This window comes from Balaenoptera musculus, chromosome 6 (assembly GCF_009873245.2).
Source record: "Balaenoptera musculus isolate JJ_BM4_2016_0621 chromosome 6, mBalMus1.pri.v3, whole genome shotgun sequence".
In the NCBI taxonomy this organism is placed as follows: domain Eukaryota; kingdom Metazoa; phylum Chordata; class Mammalia; order Artiodactyla; family Balaenopteridae; genus Balaenoptera; species Balaenoptera musculus.
The window spans coordinates 72,154,402-72,172,699 of NC_045790.1; the positions used below are offsets into that span (position 1 = coordinate 72,154,402).

At 40.9% G+C, this 18,298-nt stretch overlaps 1 protein-coding gene across 10 annotated transcripts in view; it reads left to right on the plus strand.

The window, feature by feature from the left end:
* Positions 1 to 18,298, plus strand: part of PCSK5 (proprotein convertase subtilisin/kexin type 5) — a 489,089-nt gene that overhangs the window by 36,692 nt on the left and 434,099 nt on the right. For 9 of the 10 annotated variants that reach the window (XM_036855671.1, XM_036855664.1, XM_036855665.1 and 6 more), the window contains exon 2: positions 1,194 to 1,298. In XM_036855671.1, coding sequence (XP_036711566.1) covers positions 1,194 to 1,298 — 105 coding nt within the window. Of the gene's footprint in view, positions 1 to 1,190; positions 1,299 to 18,298 lie in introns of those variants that run through there. The other variant, XM_036855669.1, reaches the window with a different exon arrangement.

Consider the following 18,298-nt stretch of genomic DNA (forward strand, 5'->3'; position numbering starts at 1 on the left):
AAAATTAAGCTGGGGCAATGACTTTTTTTTCTTTTTTTTTTATTAATTAAGAAGGCCTAACTTTTGAATTGTCCTAATTGGAAAACATCCTGATGGTGGTCATTCTTTTAGGGTAGAGCAATGGTGTTCTGGAGGAATAGCCCTAAATGTATTTGCCCAAAGCGAGTAAAGTGTCAGTGGTAAAGAATGGAATTTGAGAGCTGTAGTGATCTGAGAAATGAACTGGCTTGAAGTCCAATTTTATAGATAATGAAACTGAGACATAGTAAGTATATGCGATTTAGCTAAGAAGACACTTCTGATGACCATCAACCAAAACTAGAACCAAGCTCTCCTGCCTTAGCTCATTGTATGGTTTAATTTCCATTATGTGATCCACATTTTATAATCTGCTGAAAGAATATGATGGTTGGAATTGTGTTAGTTTGTTTTCTTAGAATGGACAGGGATTTATTTTTACAGCTATCCTAAACAGACCTGTTTTTAACTAAAGAAAGGGGTACATAAATGAGAAAACTAATTTATTAAAGAAATGGTTAAGATAAAGTCGATTGAACTATTTTCACACAGGAAGCTTAGCTGATAGGTAGGACGTGTGATCTTTGTTTTGTTTTAGAAATTGCCATTCATTCCACTTTTAGTTTTGCAACACATGAATAAGAGCTATGTATTTATACTGTCTACTGAAGTCAGGAAACAAACTAAGTAGTGTTTTCTTTGCAGATGATCAATTGCTTAGGACTTGTTTCAAATTAATGATATAAATAATCTAACAAGGTCTTTCATTGTACATTTCTCAGAGCAAACAAAATGCGATGTGTTTTTATAACCAGATAGCTATTTGATTTTTTTATTCTCTTTCATACATTTGGATATAGATTGATATAGAATTACTTAAAATGCTGCATATAAATTAAACATTAAAAGGGAGATATGGAGAGCCCAAGCTGCCCCATTATAATCTTTAGTTCCACGGTCACCGCCTCAAAGACACTCCATTTCATATCACATGTCCTTCTTTTGAAAAGTGATCACCAAGGTTCAAGTAACATTTAAGCATGGCCAGCAACTACATAATTTATGGACCTTTTCCTTTTTTTTGCTTTTGTGTTCTTATTTTAATGAAAAACCAGGAAAACAGAAGACTTTTCATACGTTAACTCTCTTATATTCTTTCCCTCCTGCCTTTGCAGATCGGGGCCCTGAAGGATTACTACCACTTCTATCACAGCAGGACGATTAAAAGGTCAGTTCTCTCAAGCAGAGGAACGCACAGTTTCATTTCAATGGAACCAAAGGTAAGAAGAACCAGTTGGGTGGGGACCAAGAGGCAGAGCTTCTGCATTTTTCATTGGTAACATCACACTCTGAACTGGTGACCAGCATGAAAGCTTAAATTTCAAGAGCTGTCATACTATCCTTTGGTCCAATATCTTTGCTTCCTCTTGAGACCAAAAATAGGCAATGGCTTGATTTTTTATCGAAGTGCCCTTATCATCCCAGTTGTAGAACAGCCCAGGGGTATCAGAAGTAGGAGTTGTCATGGAGAAATGAGAAGGAGTGTATGTGGGGACAGATAGGGATGGATTCAGAAGTACTGAAGTCTTAAGAAGACCATACCATCTGCCTATTTGCATACAGATCTGAGGTTCTATCTGAGCTCTGTAGAGGGGTCTCTTCCAGAACCCTTAGGTCAGGCCTCAGGTCACTACGAATCCTTGCAGTTTCAATGCGCGTTAATAGAGCCATGCCACTGGTGGCCCAGGGACTAGACCATGTCTGAGACAGGAGGGATTCTGAGCACAGAAGGAACAGAAGCTGGCTGTGCTCCTCTTGGAAGCTCAACAGGGATCTTTCTTACACATTGTCTTGACCCCAATCCTTTTGGGTTGTACAGAAAGCATACTTCTAGGAGAACCTAGCAGAAGGTATGTCATGTCTAGATTCTCCCAATCCATTTTGGTGAGGCAGGGCAGCTTTGAAATGGGAGATAGGAAGCTGGAGGGTGTTGGGGACAAACAGACTAATAACTGGCAACTAAAACTCTGAGGATGAGTTAACCCTCTGTCCTTATTACGTTGGAGGAAGGGATTGACTCTGACAGAGAACTGCTTGGCCTCCCAGATGTGATGAGTAAAGAGGGAGAGAGGGCAGCAGTACCAGCCTGCCCTGGTTCCTCTGTGGATTCACTGTTTGTTATTTACTGATCAGGAAGGGTTGTCTTTTCCTCATTATGGTTTGGGTTTATCATATGAGCTCATTTTCAAATAAATTGGTCAACAAGTCTCTACCAGTGAGCATGGCAATCTCTCCTAGAGATTCCTCGAAAATGATATCCCTTATTAAAGCAAAAAGGTCCCTATTTGAATTAATATGCAAATCAGATTGGCCATTTGGAGTCCTGTCCTCGGTTATGTGCCACAGTTCTCCTTGTTTAATTTTTGTCTGGAATATTATCACACAGTGTTCATGACTGTGAAATTGTATCTTGGTGGTTAGAAAAAGCACATTTGTTGTAGGGCCCAATTTTCTGTGGATTATAGGAACATCCCCTGATACTTAACACTCCGGCAGCCTGTGGATTATATATATATTTTCCCTTTATCTCTATTCAGAATTTAATGTTACTGGAAAAGCAATCTGTTAGGATGTTCTTGAATTAGCGAAGTTTTCGAAGCAAAGTCACATTTTTCATCTGTTACCTTTTTCCAAGCTTTCTTGAACTTTGGTCATTTAAATGATTTTAATTTCAGACCTCACGTGCATAGTCCATGTGAATTTGAAAAACCGAGTACTAAATGGTTTGGGAGGTAAGAACAGAATTGAATACAGAGCTATTTCAAGCCTTAACGTTCTCTTGGTTGAGAACGGAAGCTTGGTCTTCCATTCTTCTTATCTCAGTGCATCAAATAGCTCATGCAGGACCCAGTGGAGACCTCAGATGCTGGGACACGTAGTGCCTGGCATGTTTGTCCTTCCCCACCCAGCCCAGAGGAACAGAGCCAGTTCAGGCCAGCTCCAGGGTACATGCTTAGTTCCTCTTCCTCCTCCGTATAAAGAACACCCTAGGATAGGACTGCACCTTGCTCCTCACTCCTCATTCTGGTGCCACCTGCACCTCATTGCCGCCCAGCTGTTTATACAGAAGGGCCACCGTTCTACCAACTTTGCAGATTGGGGATTGCCTGCAGTTTCTTTCAGATATTTCTTAAAGTCCGATCATTCCTTCCATTGGCCATTTCTTGAGCGTCTAATATATGCCAGGCCCTGTGTTAGGCTCTGGGGATTTGCGGATAGGGTGGTGCCCTCAGGGAGCTCTCTGCAGCCTCCCACAGTAGCTTTCGGGGAAACACAAGACGTTACAATGCTTCTCAGTGTTGGGGATGGAAGAGCAAAGGAGATGGGGGTCTACTACATTCCTCCTCCTTCTCCAGCTCCCTCCTCGAAAAGCTCAGGCCCACTTAGGTTAAGTTTCCTTTTTAATTTAAAAAAAAAAAAGCAACAAACGTTATTTACAGAGAAGTTGCAAAAACGTTATGAGGAGTTCCTATATTCACTTCCCAGATTCCCCAAATGTTAACGTTTACATTTTACATCTCATCAAACTTACTTGGTCATTTTCTCTCTCTTCTCTCTATACACATGCACACATAGCTATGTATATAAGTTTCTTTTTGAAAATTTGGCTGCGAATTGCAGATATGATGCCCCTTTAACTCTAAATACTTCACTGTGTATTTACCAAAACCAAGGACGTTCTGTTATATAACTGGGAGTACAATGGTTAACATTTTGGTAAAATCTGGATATTAACATTGATTCAATATTATAATCTAATCTACAGATTTTATTCAGATATTGCCAGTTGTCTCTTTTCTGGGCCAGGATCACATCAGTTGTCATATTTCCCAAATCCCCTTGGTATACTCTGTCATACTTTCATTTTCTTCCCTCCCCTCCCCTCCCTTCCCCTCCCCTCCCCTTCCCCTTCCCTCCCCTTCCCTCCCCTCCCCCTTCCCCTTCCCTTTCCCCTTCCCCTTCCCCTTCCTCTTTCCTTTCCTTTTCTTTTCTTTCATGATCTAGAATTTTTTTGCAGAGTACTGGCCACTTATTTTGTAGAATCTCTCAAGTTGCATTTGTCTGTTTCTTCATGATTAGCTGCAGGTTTGGCGAGAACACCAGAGAAGTGCTGTGTCCTTCCCAGTGTGTCAGATCGGGAGGCACATGACATTGACATGTTTCATTGCTGATGATTTGACTTTGGTCACTTGATGAAACCTGGTGTCTGCCAGTTTCTTTATTTTAAAATACGATTTTCCCCCACCTAATTAATAAGCGTTTTGTGGGGAAAGACTTTGAGACTATGTAAATTTCTACAGGCTGACTTTTTATTTTTCCCTCCCAGCAGATCTCATGGGGAGTATAAAGTATCCACACAACTTGCTTCCTTAGGCAGGTCTCCTTTTCTTTAATCTTGGGGGTGTGTGTGTGGTGGGTGATTTGTGTGCCAGAGTGGAGGCACATTTGTGATTAGGGGGACGGGACCATGTGAAATGGCTTGGTGGAAAACATTGGTGATGCGTGAAGTTATTTTTGTTCCTCATCTTCTCCAGAAAGGGAAAACACACATGGGTGAATTGCAGGGAATACACACACTCAACAGATCCTGGCTTTTACTTGCTGGAGTAAATTGCATGGCTCCTTCTTCCCCCTGCTATTGTTTTTACTTAGAGGGTTCTAAAGAAGGAAATGCAAAAAGTAGCAACATTGTAAGAACAACCCTCCTGGTGCTAAGAAAATGCTGTGGTCAGTTGGGGCACATGAGCCCGGAGAACAGGAATAGACTGGATTCCCATATGTTAACAGTATGTTATGATTAGCTTTTAAATGACAGGGATCCGCAGACTTCTAAGACAGCATCACGACACAATAATAACACAGTTTGGCAAAAAGTGTTGGTACAATATTACAGCAGTTAGAAGGGTGAGTCTTACAATGTTCTTGACTCACCAACTTCTCTCCAAGAGACCTAGGTTAAATTTGAGAAACAGCAGTCTTGAATTAACGTTTTCAGAAGCCTCTCATTAATCTGCTTAGAAATCTTTGCCAGCCCTGTGGCATTTTGGTCAAAGAGGGCGGTATCTACAGGAGCTCTTTGGAATAAAAGGTCTTTACAGCTCTTTAACTGCCCATGCAGACATGGGCGGGGGTGGAGGAGATACTTTTCTTTCGTTCTTCTTACCCAGAACAGAAAAATCAGAAGCCTACATTTTCCATTAGAGTAGGCTTTCAAAAATAAAGAACATAAACTGTCCTTCAGTTAGCCCCTATGTCCTATTCATGTGTAGTTTGATATACGAGCCCAACTTCTACCCTTGCCCATGAGGTTTTATCTTGAAGATTCTGGCCTTTTAATCTCTTATCTTTTCCAGTCCTTTTTTCTGTCTTCAAATATATTTAAAGATCAATTTTTATCTAAATCTAGGATAGAATTACCTTCTGCTCTGGGCTCAGGGATGAGCAACTCTCCTGCCATGTTTTTTGCTAAAGTTCAACTTATCAACCCGCCTCATCGCGTGGATGTGTATGGCTGTGTATCTCAAATATGGAAAAACTATTGATATAGTATTATTTATTGCAGAACCATAGGCTCCTTAGAATTAGACTTCTCTCCTTCCTATCCAATGCTAACATACCCTCTGTCATACTCCTAAAAGGATTATTTTCAGATCTGTTAAACATGCCCAATGACAGAGAGCTCAGTACTGGACAAGGCAAACATTTCTATAATTAAAGAGATTTAACATGCTGAGCTAAAATTTGCTTGTCTGTAACTTCTATCCATTGATTGGATCTACTTCTACCTTCCAGACTTACACATAACAGCTCTTTAAATATTTGGAGCCCCTCTCTTAGTCTCCTGGAGCAGCAATTGTCCCTCTGTCAGTGTGGCCCAGAATTAAGTTCAAGGCTTTAGCTCACAGAGAGACTGCTCATTTGTTACATTTATATGTAAGCCATTTCCTCTAAAGAGAGTTTTAGAGCAGGGCATGCAACCACTGTACAGTGACAGCTAAAGGGCTGTAGGAAAAGGACAGGAAGGTGGAAATGAAGTAATTGGAGGTAATTAGCAAGATCAGATAGAATCAAACCTGTGAAACAAGAAAGGGAAGTTCAAGTTCCTGACTAATCCCTGTTGGTACCTATTGTGTCCAGAATTTGATTTTCAGGTGACTGGAGTTTCTCTTTTTGCCTCAAGGGTGAAGACGATGTGATGGAGTAAAGTAAGGGTGCAGGAGTACTTCACTGTACATAATGGTCATGTTCCCGAAAAGCTGTACAAATCTACTTCTTATCAGTCAAACCTCATTTCCCCAGGGATTCACTTTAGAATTTCAGAATCAATTGATCTTCACTGAGGATTGATATGTCATTTTTCTGTGGAGACAACCAGCACATTAGTTAACTCTTTTTTTTTTTTTTAACTCTGAGACAAACCATTTATAAGCTGTTTGCATGCAGCTGACCTGCCAGGGGATCTTTGGAGGTAAAGGTCAGTTATTCCGTTAGAAACAGATGCTCAGGAGTGTCCGCCTGGCTCCCATGCGCGAATCGCAGCCGTGCCTTTCCACTGACAAGATTCCTGGTGTCCTGGTGCAGCTTCAAAATTCATTCCACCCCGAGTACAAGTGCTTCCTGTTCTAGCCGCTGCTTCACTTCCTCTCACCCCACCTGCCCTCATTCCAGCTGGTGCTCCCGTGGACTGTTTTCTCTGGCAGTTCAATTTTCTGCTCTTTGGTTTTAACTGTGATAATAACTTCATGGTTTGACTTTCTTCTGTGAAGTGCAGTTTTATAACAACATTCCTGGGCTTGTGCTCGGCGGCCATGTGCGCAGATCCCGGGTGTGTTGGGGTGGAACGAGAGGGGCTGTGTTCTCTGGGGCAGGAACCCGAGGCTGTGTGTTCTTAGCCTGTGTCATAACCGTGATTGTTACACATCTGCTTCTCAGCATCTCACCAGTGAATGAAAGCAGGTACCAGACAGCTTGAGAATGCCCTGAATTCTTCTGGAAGCAGCGTGGGCTTGGGTGTGATGATGAGCGGAGAGGACGTGGATGCGGTGGTCAAGGGGCATGTTGGGGGGCTGTCTTGTTCCGGGTGACCCTCTTTAACTACCTTTCACCAGTTATGAAGTGCAACCGCTATGGCAGATTCCTGTCTTTGCCTTTTGATAGCATTCCTGTGCCTTCGAAAACCCCACTAGAACGTGTAGACTCCTGGGAGAAGCGTTTCAGCCATAAGTTTGCAACCTGTGATACAGGTATAATGGCAGGATGGCTAGGAGTGTAGGAGAGACGGAAGGAGTGTGTGGGTACAGATGCCACCGAGTTCTCCGTCTTCCCTTCTTTTCTGTCTTGTTTTCAGGTCTCCCAGATGTCTGGATGATCAGAAACCGGAGAGTCAGATTGTACACTGCTGGGTTATCTGATGGGAAAGTTTGGGTCATAACCCCAATTTTTTTAGCTCCTTAGGAAAAGTGGCCAAATCTGTATTAGAGAGCACTTCGCAGCATTTCATTTTGAAAGGTTATAAACGCACACGCCCACAGTGGAGTGCAGATAAGAAGAATGAGTAAGATGGGCCAGACGGAAAATCCCTGGGCGTAGGATAGAGTGTAGAGCCCTTGCTGTGTGTAAGGGAGCAGCTGCAGCCCTGGGGCATCATGTTTGCAAGCTGGCTCGTGGTTGCCAGTTGAGAAGAACCGGCAAGTCTGCACTTTTACAGGACATTTCCCAATTTTAAATGTTGGCCAATAATTCAGAAGTTTGAACATATTCGTGTGGGCCAAGGAAAATGCATCCGAGGGCCATCCCAGTTTGTGACCCCCTGACATGGGCTGCATTGGGAAAAAGCAGGGCAGGCGTGAAAGGTAGGTGTTAGCACCTTCATAACTTGGCCTCGGTCTTGCCCTCACCTGAACACTGGTTTCAATCTGTCAGTCACGCTCTGCTGAGTGGCTCTAGTATGATTTTTCTCTGTGCCTTAGTCTCCAAACTGAAATGCAAAGATCTTTTAGGTATAAATAATTGGCTCAGAGCACTCACGTTCTGAAGCAGAGGCTGCTGCCGGTGAGGACGGGGGGTTGGGGGAGCTCATTCTAGCTCCTCTTGTGCTTTTCCCCAGTTTTCCACTGACAACAGTCTCAACGGGAAATGAAGCCTGGAGGAAATAGGATAAGTCAAAGAAAAGAACAAATAGCAAATAAAGTGATGACCATGTAAAAATAGGAAGAGGAATTAGATAGGGCGGGGGAAGGGTAGATTATGGATTTTGCCACTTTAGCCACGTGAAGGAAAGGTACAAATATAAAATCTTTATTATTTTCTTAGTTTATGTAGTATTTCTAAGGTGTCAGATGCTAAAGCAGCCGGTGCTAGATCTAGAAAATGTAGGGTAATGACAACATTCTGAATTTCTAGTTAGGTCTGGTCTTAGTTCAGGTTGCTTATGACAGAATATCATAGACTAGGTGGCTTATAAACAACAGAAATGTATTTCTTCTAGTCCTAGAGGCTGCGAAGTCCAAGATCAAGGTGCTGGCAGATTCGGTGTCTGGTGAGAGCCCACTTCCTGGCTCATAGACAGTCGTCTTCTCACTGTAATCTCACCTGGCGGAAGAGGCAAGGGAGCTCTCTGGGGTCTCTTTTATAATGGCACTAATCCCATTTATAGGTGACCATTAGGTCACTCCATCCTTGTGACCTAATCACCTCCCAAAGGCCCCACCGCTAAATGCCACCACATTGAGTATTAGGTTTCAACATGTGAATTTTGTGGGAACACAAATTTCAGTCTGTAACAGGTCTTAAGAAGGGAACTTTAGAGCCACAGGTTCTGTTGAACTCTTGGGCAAGTTAGGATATAATAAATAAGTAATCCTAGGGAATAAGCGAAAACAGTAAAAACAAACAAAAGCCAGCAACAACAACAAAACCCAAAGCCATTTTAATTGTTTGGCTTTGAAGAGAAATCATACTGATTTACATATTTACTTTAATGAATGCAAGAGTAAATAAGAGATCCAATTAAAACATCACCATTGAAAAGGCATGATTTGTTAAAAAGTGCTTGTGAATTTTGTTTCTGTGCTCAGTTCTACCAAATGTCAATCAATTCTTACAACATAAGAAGAGGCAATATGGTACAACAGAAAGAACCTTTGGGTCTTTGTTGATGCTCGGATCTCTGTGGGGTGAGCGCTTAACTCCTCTGTCCATCGATTTTCTCTCCTCATCATTGTTCATGCACATACTCAGGGAAGTACATGGTATAATACAGTATAATGATTTGTACATAAGAAAGGATCAAAAGCATAGGTTAAATTCTTATAACAAAATAGTAAGTTCACCATTAAAATGATGTTATAAATCTATACATACTGATAAGGAAAGATCTCCAAAATAATATGTAAAGTAACAAAAAGCAGTAATAAAAAGAACATATAAAATGCGTTCCTATTTATGTTTTACATTTAAAAACAAACAAACAGAAAGACCTGTGTGTATTTTTGTGTAGTTATATGCAGCATAGGTTTGAAAGGAAACACAAACACATAAAAATAACTCTTAATAGTTACCTTTCCACATTGTATGACTTTTAACAAACTGTTTATACTGAAACTGCTTTTGTTGATATCAACAATGATATTTGATATTTCAAATCTGGTGAGTTCATCTCTGTTCTCATCTGACTCTATCTTTCACTGAATATAGTTGTTGATCATTTGCTCCTTCCTGAAAAATGACTCTTTCAGTTTCCTGAGACCACATCTCCCAGTTTCCTCCTTGCCTCTCCTGCACCTTCTGTCTCTGGATGGTACTCCTCCACCTCACCTATGAATTTTGGAGAGCCCAGGGCTCCCCGTTATGCTGGTGTCCTTGCTTCTAATTTATATCTTCTTCTCTCACCTACCTGACATCTCCAGTTAGATGTCTAGTAAGCATCTAAGCCATAATATGATCTATATGATGCTTTTAATTTCTATCCATCACCATGGTGCTCAAACCTTTTCCTTCCCAGTAAACGGTACCATAATTTATCTAGTTGCCGAAGCCAAAAATAAAGCAATCTATTCTTGATTCTCTCCCTTTTCCTCATTTCCCCTCATGGAACCATTAAGAGATCCTGCTGGCTCCCCTGCTAAAATTTATCTTAAAGCTGTGAACCTGTGGGCTTTCCTCTCCTGCACTGCCACCAGCCTGGTTAATCCCACCATTGTCTTTGACTTGGACTACAGCAGTTGCCTCTACTTCCACTCTTGTTCTTCTGTAGTCATTCTCCACAGCAAGCAAGCTTCTTAAGACATACAAAGATCAGGTCTTTCAAAGACTTTCCATGGACTTTGGAATAAAATCCAATTTTTTCTTAATGATCTTTAAGGACCATCATGATCTGGCCCCTTCTTACCTCCCTGAGCTAGGCTTTGAAATGCCTCCTTTTGCTTATCACTCTCAGCCACATTGACCTCTTTCTATAAACATCAAACTCTTTCCCTTTGCCTGGAACGTATTTCCTTTGGTCTTTGCATGATGGATATCTTCTCACCCTTCACATATCAAAGCAAATGTCACCTCCTTTGAAGGACCTTCGACAGTCATCCTTGCTAAAGAACACCCTTAATCTCATCTGCCCAGCTTCTGTCTAGCTTTAACATGTTAATTTCCTCTTTGATAATGTATCTGAATCCAAAACCATATTGTTTCTTTATTTGATTGCTATTGGATTTTCCCTTCTGGGATAAAACTCAGTAGGGGCGGGGGCCCCATCTTATTAACTGTGGTATTCCCTCAATCTGGAATAATATCTGGTACATAAAGACCATCAATAGAAGAATAAATGAATAAATAAATATTTAAAATTAATTTGTACAGGAAAATAAATGATAGAGGAAGTAATAAATCTAGGGGCTGAATTTCTCTTAATTCCCTTAGAACTCAAATCATTTTATGATGACATACACAGTACTATCTCATTTTAGTGCAGACGTGAGGGCAGCCAGTTGGAGAAACTGTTTCATAAAATAAAAGAGGTATTGCCTGGACTTGGGACATTTGGATTCTGGTCTCAGCTTTGCTACCAGCTCAACCTGCTATTAGCAGGTCACTCCTCACTGGGCTTATTTCACTTATAAAATCATGGAGCAGGTGAGCTATTTTCTGACATTCATTCCGATCCATTAATTACCATCTTGAACCAGTGTCACTTGTGATTTTACTGTTGGTCCACATTGCCCATCAGATGTGCCCTTTTCATATTCCCTGTTCTAATGTCTTTCCAAACTTCCTCCTTCTCTCTTTCTCCCCACTACTTAGAATATTTCTTAGCACTTCAGCTCTTCCCCTGGACTCTGTTCTACCTGAAAGAGTGAATTTTGTAATTAGACTTGAGAATAACCTGGTTCGTCTTGAGACAGATATAGACTTTACCTATTCAGCAATGCACATGATAAATGAGGAACAAGTAACATTGCTTCTTTGTTTTCAGAGTACACGTCTCTCACTGATACAAGAGTATGATAACGAGAATGGTAATTATTATTACTGATGCTCATGAATTCCAGAAGGCAGTTCTGAACAGCAAAACATACTTAATACAAGTTCTTCTAAGGAATTTGATACTTTATGTGGTTTTTGGAGAAATGGAATACCTTCTAAAATGACAACAACACTAGAACAAATTTTTAAAAGCTTACCATGGAAATTAGAAATTAGAAATATATTGGGAGGGTGGTGGGTAGGAAGTAGGAAATAGAAGCAGCCAAGAATCAAGGGTGGACACAATTCATGAAAATTGTTGGTGGAATATAGATTCTTCTTTAATCCACTGGCAAAGCTAAGCGAGTGTTTTCAGGTTTGAGTTTTCAAGCTTAGACTGTGATTCCCCCCCGACCCACACCACCACCAAAAAAAACGGCAAAAGGTAAACAGAGTGAGCAGGTGAGGAACAGGACTGTGTCTTAGGGCAAATTTGCTAGGCCCCAGCTCAAGGTCAGCCTTTGCTGTAGACAGAATGTTCCAATAATGTCCCTCAAGATATGGACAAGCTTTTCAGACTTACTCTTTGCACCAGCAGGAAGCCCTTTTCAAATTCATCTATGCACGGAGAGAAAATGACAAAGATGGAGACTACTTGGAGGATTGGGAAAGAAATGGGGTCATTCCTCAATACCAGGAAAACTGAAGTCTCCCAGGAATGAGGTAGCGTTAGAGGGCTCTCTGGATTCAACCATTCATTCATTTGCTTTCTCCAAGGATAACTTTGAGAGCTAATTGTGTACAAGATACTGATAGACCCCAGAGCTTTTTCCGAGTGGAGCTTACCACCTAGTAAGCCTAAAGTCCAGGCCTGAAGCCAAAAAACCCAGTTCTCAGCATCAGTTTCTATCCCCAACTGCAATTCTAACATCACTAGAAAGCTGAGACTTTTGAAGGCATCAATTAATACAGTTTTAATAGCTTTTCACTAACACATCTCAAGTTTTTATTTATATTTAGGGCTGCCAGATAAAAGAATATACTTTTTTTTTTTTTTAAAGTTGTGATTTTATTTATTTATTTATTTATGGCTGTGTTGGGTCTTCGTTTCTGTGCGAGGGCTTTCTCTAGTTGCGGCAAGTGGGGGCCACTCTTCATCGCGGTGCGCAGGCCTCTCACTATTGTGGCCTCTCTTGTTGCGGAGCACAGGCTCCAGACGCACAGGCTCAGCAGTTGTGGCTCACGGGCCCAGTCGCTCCGTGGCATGTGGGATCTTCCCAGACCAGGGCTCGAACCCGTGTCCCCTGCATTGGCAGGCAGATTCTCAACCACTGCGCCACCAGGGAAGCCCCAAGAATATACTTTTAATAAGAGCTTGTCCCAAATATTGTACGGGCCATACTTTTATTAAAATAATTTGTTTTTCACCTGAAATGCAAATTTAACTGAGTGTCCTGTGTTATTATTTGGTATGTCTGACAACCCTGACTTATACGGAAATCATTTTGAGATTACAGTTAGGAAAAACACACTGATACCGAGACTTAGTACATGTAAATGCCGTAAGGCACAGCTAAGGGTAAAGACTAACCAAAACTCCGGTCTCCCATGACCACAGTAAATCAGGAGATTTCCCATGTTCCCTATGTCATGAAGTGTTTCTAGAAAACATTATCACTATATAAGAACCTGCTTGGAGTAACCACTATTTATTTTACCGTACATGTATGATGGGACATTAAGATTGGTTCTTCAGCTTATAGTGATATCTGTAACCCAGCCAGTAAAGTCCCCCAGCCCCCACCATGATGATTACTTCTGTGTTGTTTGGTAGAAAGACAATCTCTTTCAGCCCCTAGTAAAACATTTCATAAACTGTTCTTCTTCATTCCAAGAGACAAAGCCAATTTTCTCTGAGGCTGAGCTCTGTATACCTGACCCTTAAACCTCTGTAACAGAGGGTGTGTGTGTGTGTGTGTGTGTGTGTGTGTGTGTGTGTGTGTGTGTGTGTGTGTGTGTGTGTGTGTGTGTGTGTGTGTGGTGGGGTAGAGGTCGCTGTAGCTAACCTGAGACCTGCCACAACAAGGGCATTGAAATGAAAGCATCTATTTATCAGCCTTCTGATCAGCTCTCAGCTTTCAGATTGTATGATTATAGGAAAAGCAACACAGTGTGCAGATTTGTAGATTTTGGAGATTTTAAAGCAGTGTCATTGTAAGAGTGCCCCGTCACAGGAGAAAGTTCCAACTCCATAGACATAAGTTCTAACCAGCAGTTGTTATTAACTGATAGGAACCGGGTCAGAAGTCCAGCCTGGCACAGAACCTGAGACTGCTGAATTACCCCAAGAGGGCAAAGACTCCCATGTGGCCCTAAACGAAGATAACACGATGAATCACTAGTACAGAGGGCTGGCCTTTTCCAATTCCATGATTCTCCAACTCCAACCTTGGGGGCATTGGAATAACATCATTGGGAATAAAATTTAGAGCGTTTCCCCCTTTTGCACCAGTTCCAGCGTCCTGTATATGAGTTAATACAATGGTAGGGAATTAGGAAGCCATTCTGTAAGGGTCAGTTTTCTCTTATCATCAGTGGTAAATAAAGCCTATGTTCAGCCTTGTGTGTCTAATTCAAGTTTATAGTTGAGCAAACCCTGTGAAGTGACAGGCACAGCTCTCTGTGTTTGTGGCATAATTTACAATTTGAATCTGATATGTTACATGACTAGGATACGATAGTCATGGGAAAAATGATACCTCACAGCTTTGTAAGAGTTAATGGGATATGTTTTTATTAAATCCTTTAAAATGCTCATTGTGTTATGTATATATTTTAATTCATTAGAATTGTTTTTTCCCCATTTCATTATGATTTTCAACATACAGCAAAATTAAAGAATTTAAAGTGACCACCACTATACTTACTGTCTAGAATCCATCATTAACATTTACATACTTTCTTTATCACATATTTATGTACCCATCCATCTTTATTCATCTATTAGTTCATTTAATTTACGTATCTGTGCATCTGTCTATCATTATTCATCCATTTATCCATCTAATTTTTGATGTATTTCAAAATAAGTTGCAGACATCAGTCCATTCCCCTCCAAATACTTCAGCATGCGTGTCGTTAATATTTTTCTGTTTTTTTATGTAAAATTTACATACAATGAAAATCACAAATGTTAAATGTATAGTTTTTGAGATTTGACAAATGCATGCACACGTGTAGCCTAAACCCCTTTCAAGATATAGATTGTTTCCATCACCCCCCGAACCCCTTCCCAGTCACTTGTCTCCCCATCCAGAGACAATCACTGTTTAATTTTTTCCTACCATAAATTAATTTTGAAGGGTTGATTTTTAAAAATTAAGGTCTAATTTATAGAGTAAAATTTGTCCTTTACAGTGTACAGTTCTGTTAGTTTGTTTTTTTTGTTTTGTTTTGTTTGTTTGTTTGTTTTTAATTTATTTATTTTTGGCTGTGTTGGGTCTTGGTTGCTGGACGCAGGCTTTCTCTAGTTGCGGCGAGCGGGGGCTACTCTCCGTTGCGGTGCACAGGCTTCTCATTGCGGTGGCTCCTCTTGTTGCGGAGCACAGGCTCTAGGCACGCGGGCTTCAGTAGTTGTGGCACGTGGGCTCAGTAGTTGTGGCTCGCAGGCTCTAGAGCTCAGGCTCAGTAGTTGTGGCACACGGGCTTAGTTGCTCCGCAGCATGTGGGATCTTCCCAGACCAGGGCTTGAACCCGTGTCCCCTGCACTGGCAGGCAGATTCTTAACCACTGCACCACCAAGGAAGCCCTCTGTTAGTTTTGATACATGTAGATAGTTATGTAACCACCGCCACAATCAAGATATAGATCAGTTCCATCACCACCAGAAATTCTCCTGGGTCCTTTATAGTCATTCCCTTCCTCCACACCTAGCTTCTGGCAACCACTGATCTGTTTTCTGTCCCTATAGCTTTGCCTTTTCTAGAATGTCATATAAATGGTATAATATAGTATGTAGCCTTTTTGAGTCTGGATTCTTTCACCTAGTATAATGCATTTGACATTTCATGCATGAGGTTGTGTGTATCAGTGGTTTGTTCCTTTTTATTGCTGAGTAGTATTCTATTGTGTGGATAGACCACAGTTTATCCAGTCACTGGTTGAAGGACATTTGGATCATATCAGGTTTTGGCAATTATGAGTAAAGCTGCTATACGCTGAACGGAATACGTTTTTAAGTCTACTATGAGGTGGATTTGCCTGACCCAGGTTTTGGTGTTTATTTGTAAATTCCCAATCCACTATCAGACACAGGACAAATGCACAGTCAGTAGTTGCTAGAAGTGTGAATTATACGATTTGGTAGAGAATTGTTTAGTTATTTCACTCCTATGAAATTTGCAACAGAAATCCAAGTTGTCAGTATGCATTACATGACATTTTGCATTTTGACTTTGGGAACCTGAAAAAATATCATTAACTACTGTTTGAATTTCATAGTTTAAAATGTCTCATGGGTGATTTTTTCCAAGTGGGTTTGGAGCATTTTTATGTCCTCGGCAGAGCAGATATTTTGATTTTCCAGTCTCATTTCAGAAGCCAGTATGTATAATCCACCCTGATGCTCTGAGCACCAAGGGGGGAGATTTGATGGTGAAGAAGCAAGAAAAGTGAGACCGGGCAAAAAGGATATGGGCGAGGGGAGGGCTCCACGTAGCTGTAACAACCACCAATAAATATTTCATTGGGTTGCTATGTGGCAGCGGTTACACCAGGTCAAGTTGCCTAACAGTAAGTCGGCTTGATGCAGGGTTTAGTGAGCTGAGAGACTGATGAGGCGATAAATTTCACCGTAGGATTGTGCTTTTGTTTTAGTCAGAGATCCAGTGCCAAATGTGAGAAGCTTCTGCCAGGTGCCTACTGGGATGAAACCTGCTCGTCTCTTCTTGCTTCCTGCATTTTCTGTGAAAGCAGAAACAATTTGGTCATTTTATTTACATGCATGTGTGTGTGTGTGTGTGTGTGCATGCGTGTATGCATTTATAATGTAGTTGGAGATAGCAAACCAAAGTACTTGCTTTTTTCATTTACTCACTATTCCGTAGAAATGTATTAAGCAGCTATCAAATCCCCACACTTTTGAAACTTTCAGTCAGAATAATCAGACCTTAGCAAAAGAAAAAAGATTGCTATGCAGTTTTGTCATTATTATAAGAATTAAGGGTAGAGATGAAATTTGACTTATTTGCCTCAGTAAAGTCCTATGGGGATGAGAATCTTCCCTCCCTTCTCTGAGCTAAGAATCAAGAAGGAAACAGTCTTATAGAAAACTTTGGATTTAGCACTGCACCAAAAGGTGCTAAATGGATAAACTTCAAATAGGAATAAAAGAACATGAGGCCATCTAAATAGGTTAATAATTGGTAATTGTGTGGCTAAACAGTACGTGGAAACAGAGAAAACCAAGTGATTTTGCAACATACTTGGAATTTTGTTTCTAGAAACAGGCATATTTTTCCCCCCATGTAGAGTTTGTAGATGATTTCTGAGAATGGCATCAGGGATGCATTTTTCTTTATAGGTACATCATTGTTCAGGTTAGGTTCATCAGTCACTTTAACACTCAAGGAACATCAATAATCTGTCTTTGTGTTTGTAGACCTGTATGCTGCTTATGAATTTACAAGCATACAAGTTGGTTAATGAACGTCCCAGGAGGGCCAGGGGAAGCACATCCTTGACTAGCTCTCTCCCCCACTTCTGTTCAAGGAAGCTGATGTAGCACCAGGAAAACACTGTGGTACTTTATCCTTATTATAACGATAGCTCTGTTACAAAGTTATTGAGTTACAGTGCCTTGGCTTCTTTCAAGATCAAATTTACTCATAATTGCAGCTGTTACAATGGCAATTTGTTACACTTAAAATACTTGGCTCTCTGGAATGTCACTATTAAGGAGAGTGAAGAGGGAGTTTGGCTGCCAGGATCAAATGGATTTAGACCTGAGGAAAACCAAAGGGAAATAAATACACGCATACCCCATGGAAGCCTCCAACCAGCAAAGCCAGCCGACAGACGGGGAGCATGGCCTGAAAAGCTCCCCTGCTCTTTCACTCTAGGGCTTTCTCAACAGGAGACCGGGTCTATGCAGCACTTGCCAGGGAGAAAGGAAAATTATCAGAAAGCATGCTAATCCTTACTAGTGGTTGCCTACAGGTCTCTGAAATGCTGAACTATGAAACATCTTTCTTTTCTTGAATACACATCTTTCTCAAAAAATGTTTTGGAAATGTTTTCAGTTTGACACTAAATATTGACTGCATCCTAATGAAAACCTCCATTTTGTGGTTCACAATCATTCAAAAAGGATAATTTGAAAGAAAAGCTAGTATTTATCAAGCCTCTACTATATGTGGAAGCCGTGTGCTATGCAATTCATGAACGCTGTCATTTAATGCTTTTGACAAACTTTAGAAGAAGGTGCATTTCTTTCCAGGAGAAAGACTCAGAGAGGTTAGGTGGTTTTGTCAAAGCGTATACTGTTTTCACTCCACCATGCTTACTCCTGCCTTTGACAAAGATATAAAGCAGGAGGGTAAAAAGTAGCAATTAAGAAAGATTAACATTACTTAGGCAGGAACTCCAAGGCAGGCTGAAAGATCAGCTTTCCCTTCTCCCGATTCTTCAAATCCCCTCTCACCAACACACGTACTTTAAAGTCATTTTCAGTGATTTAAGTAATTTTAAATAGCTTAAAACACTT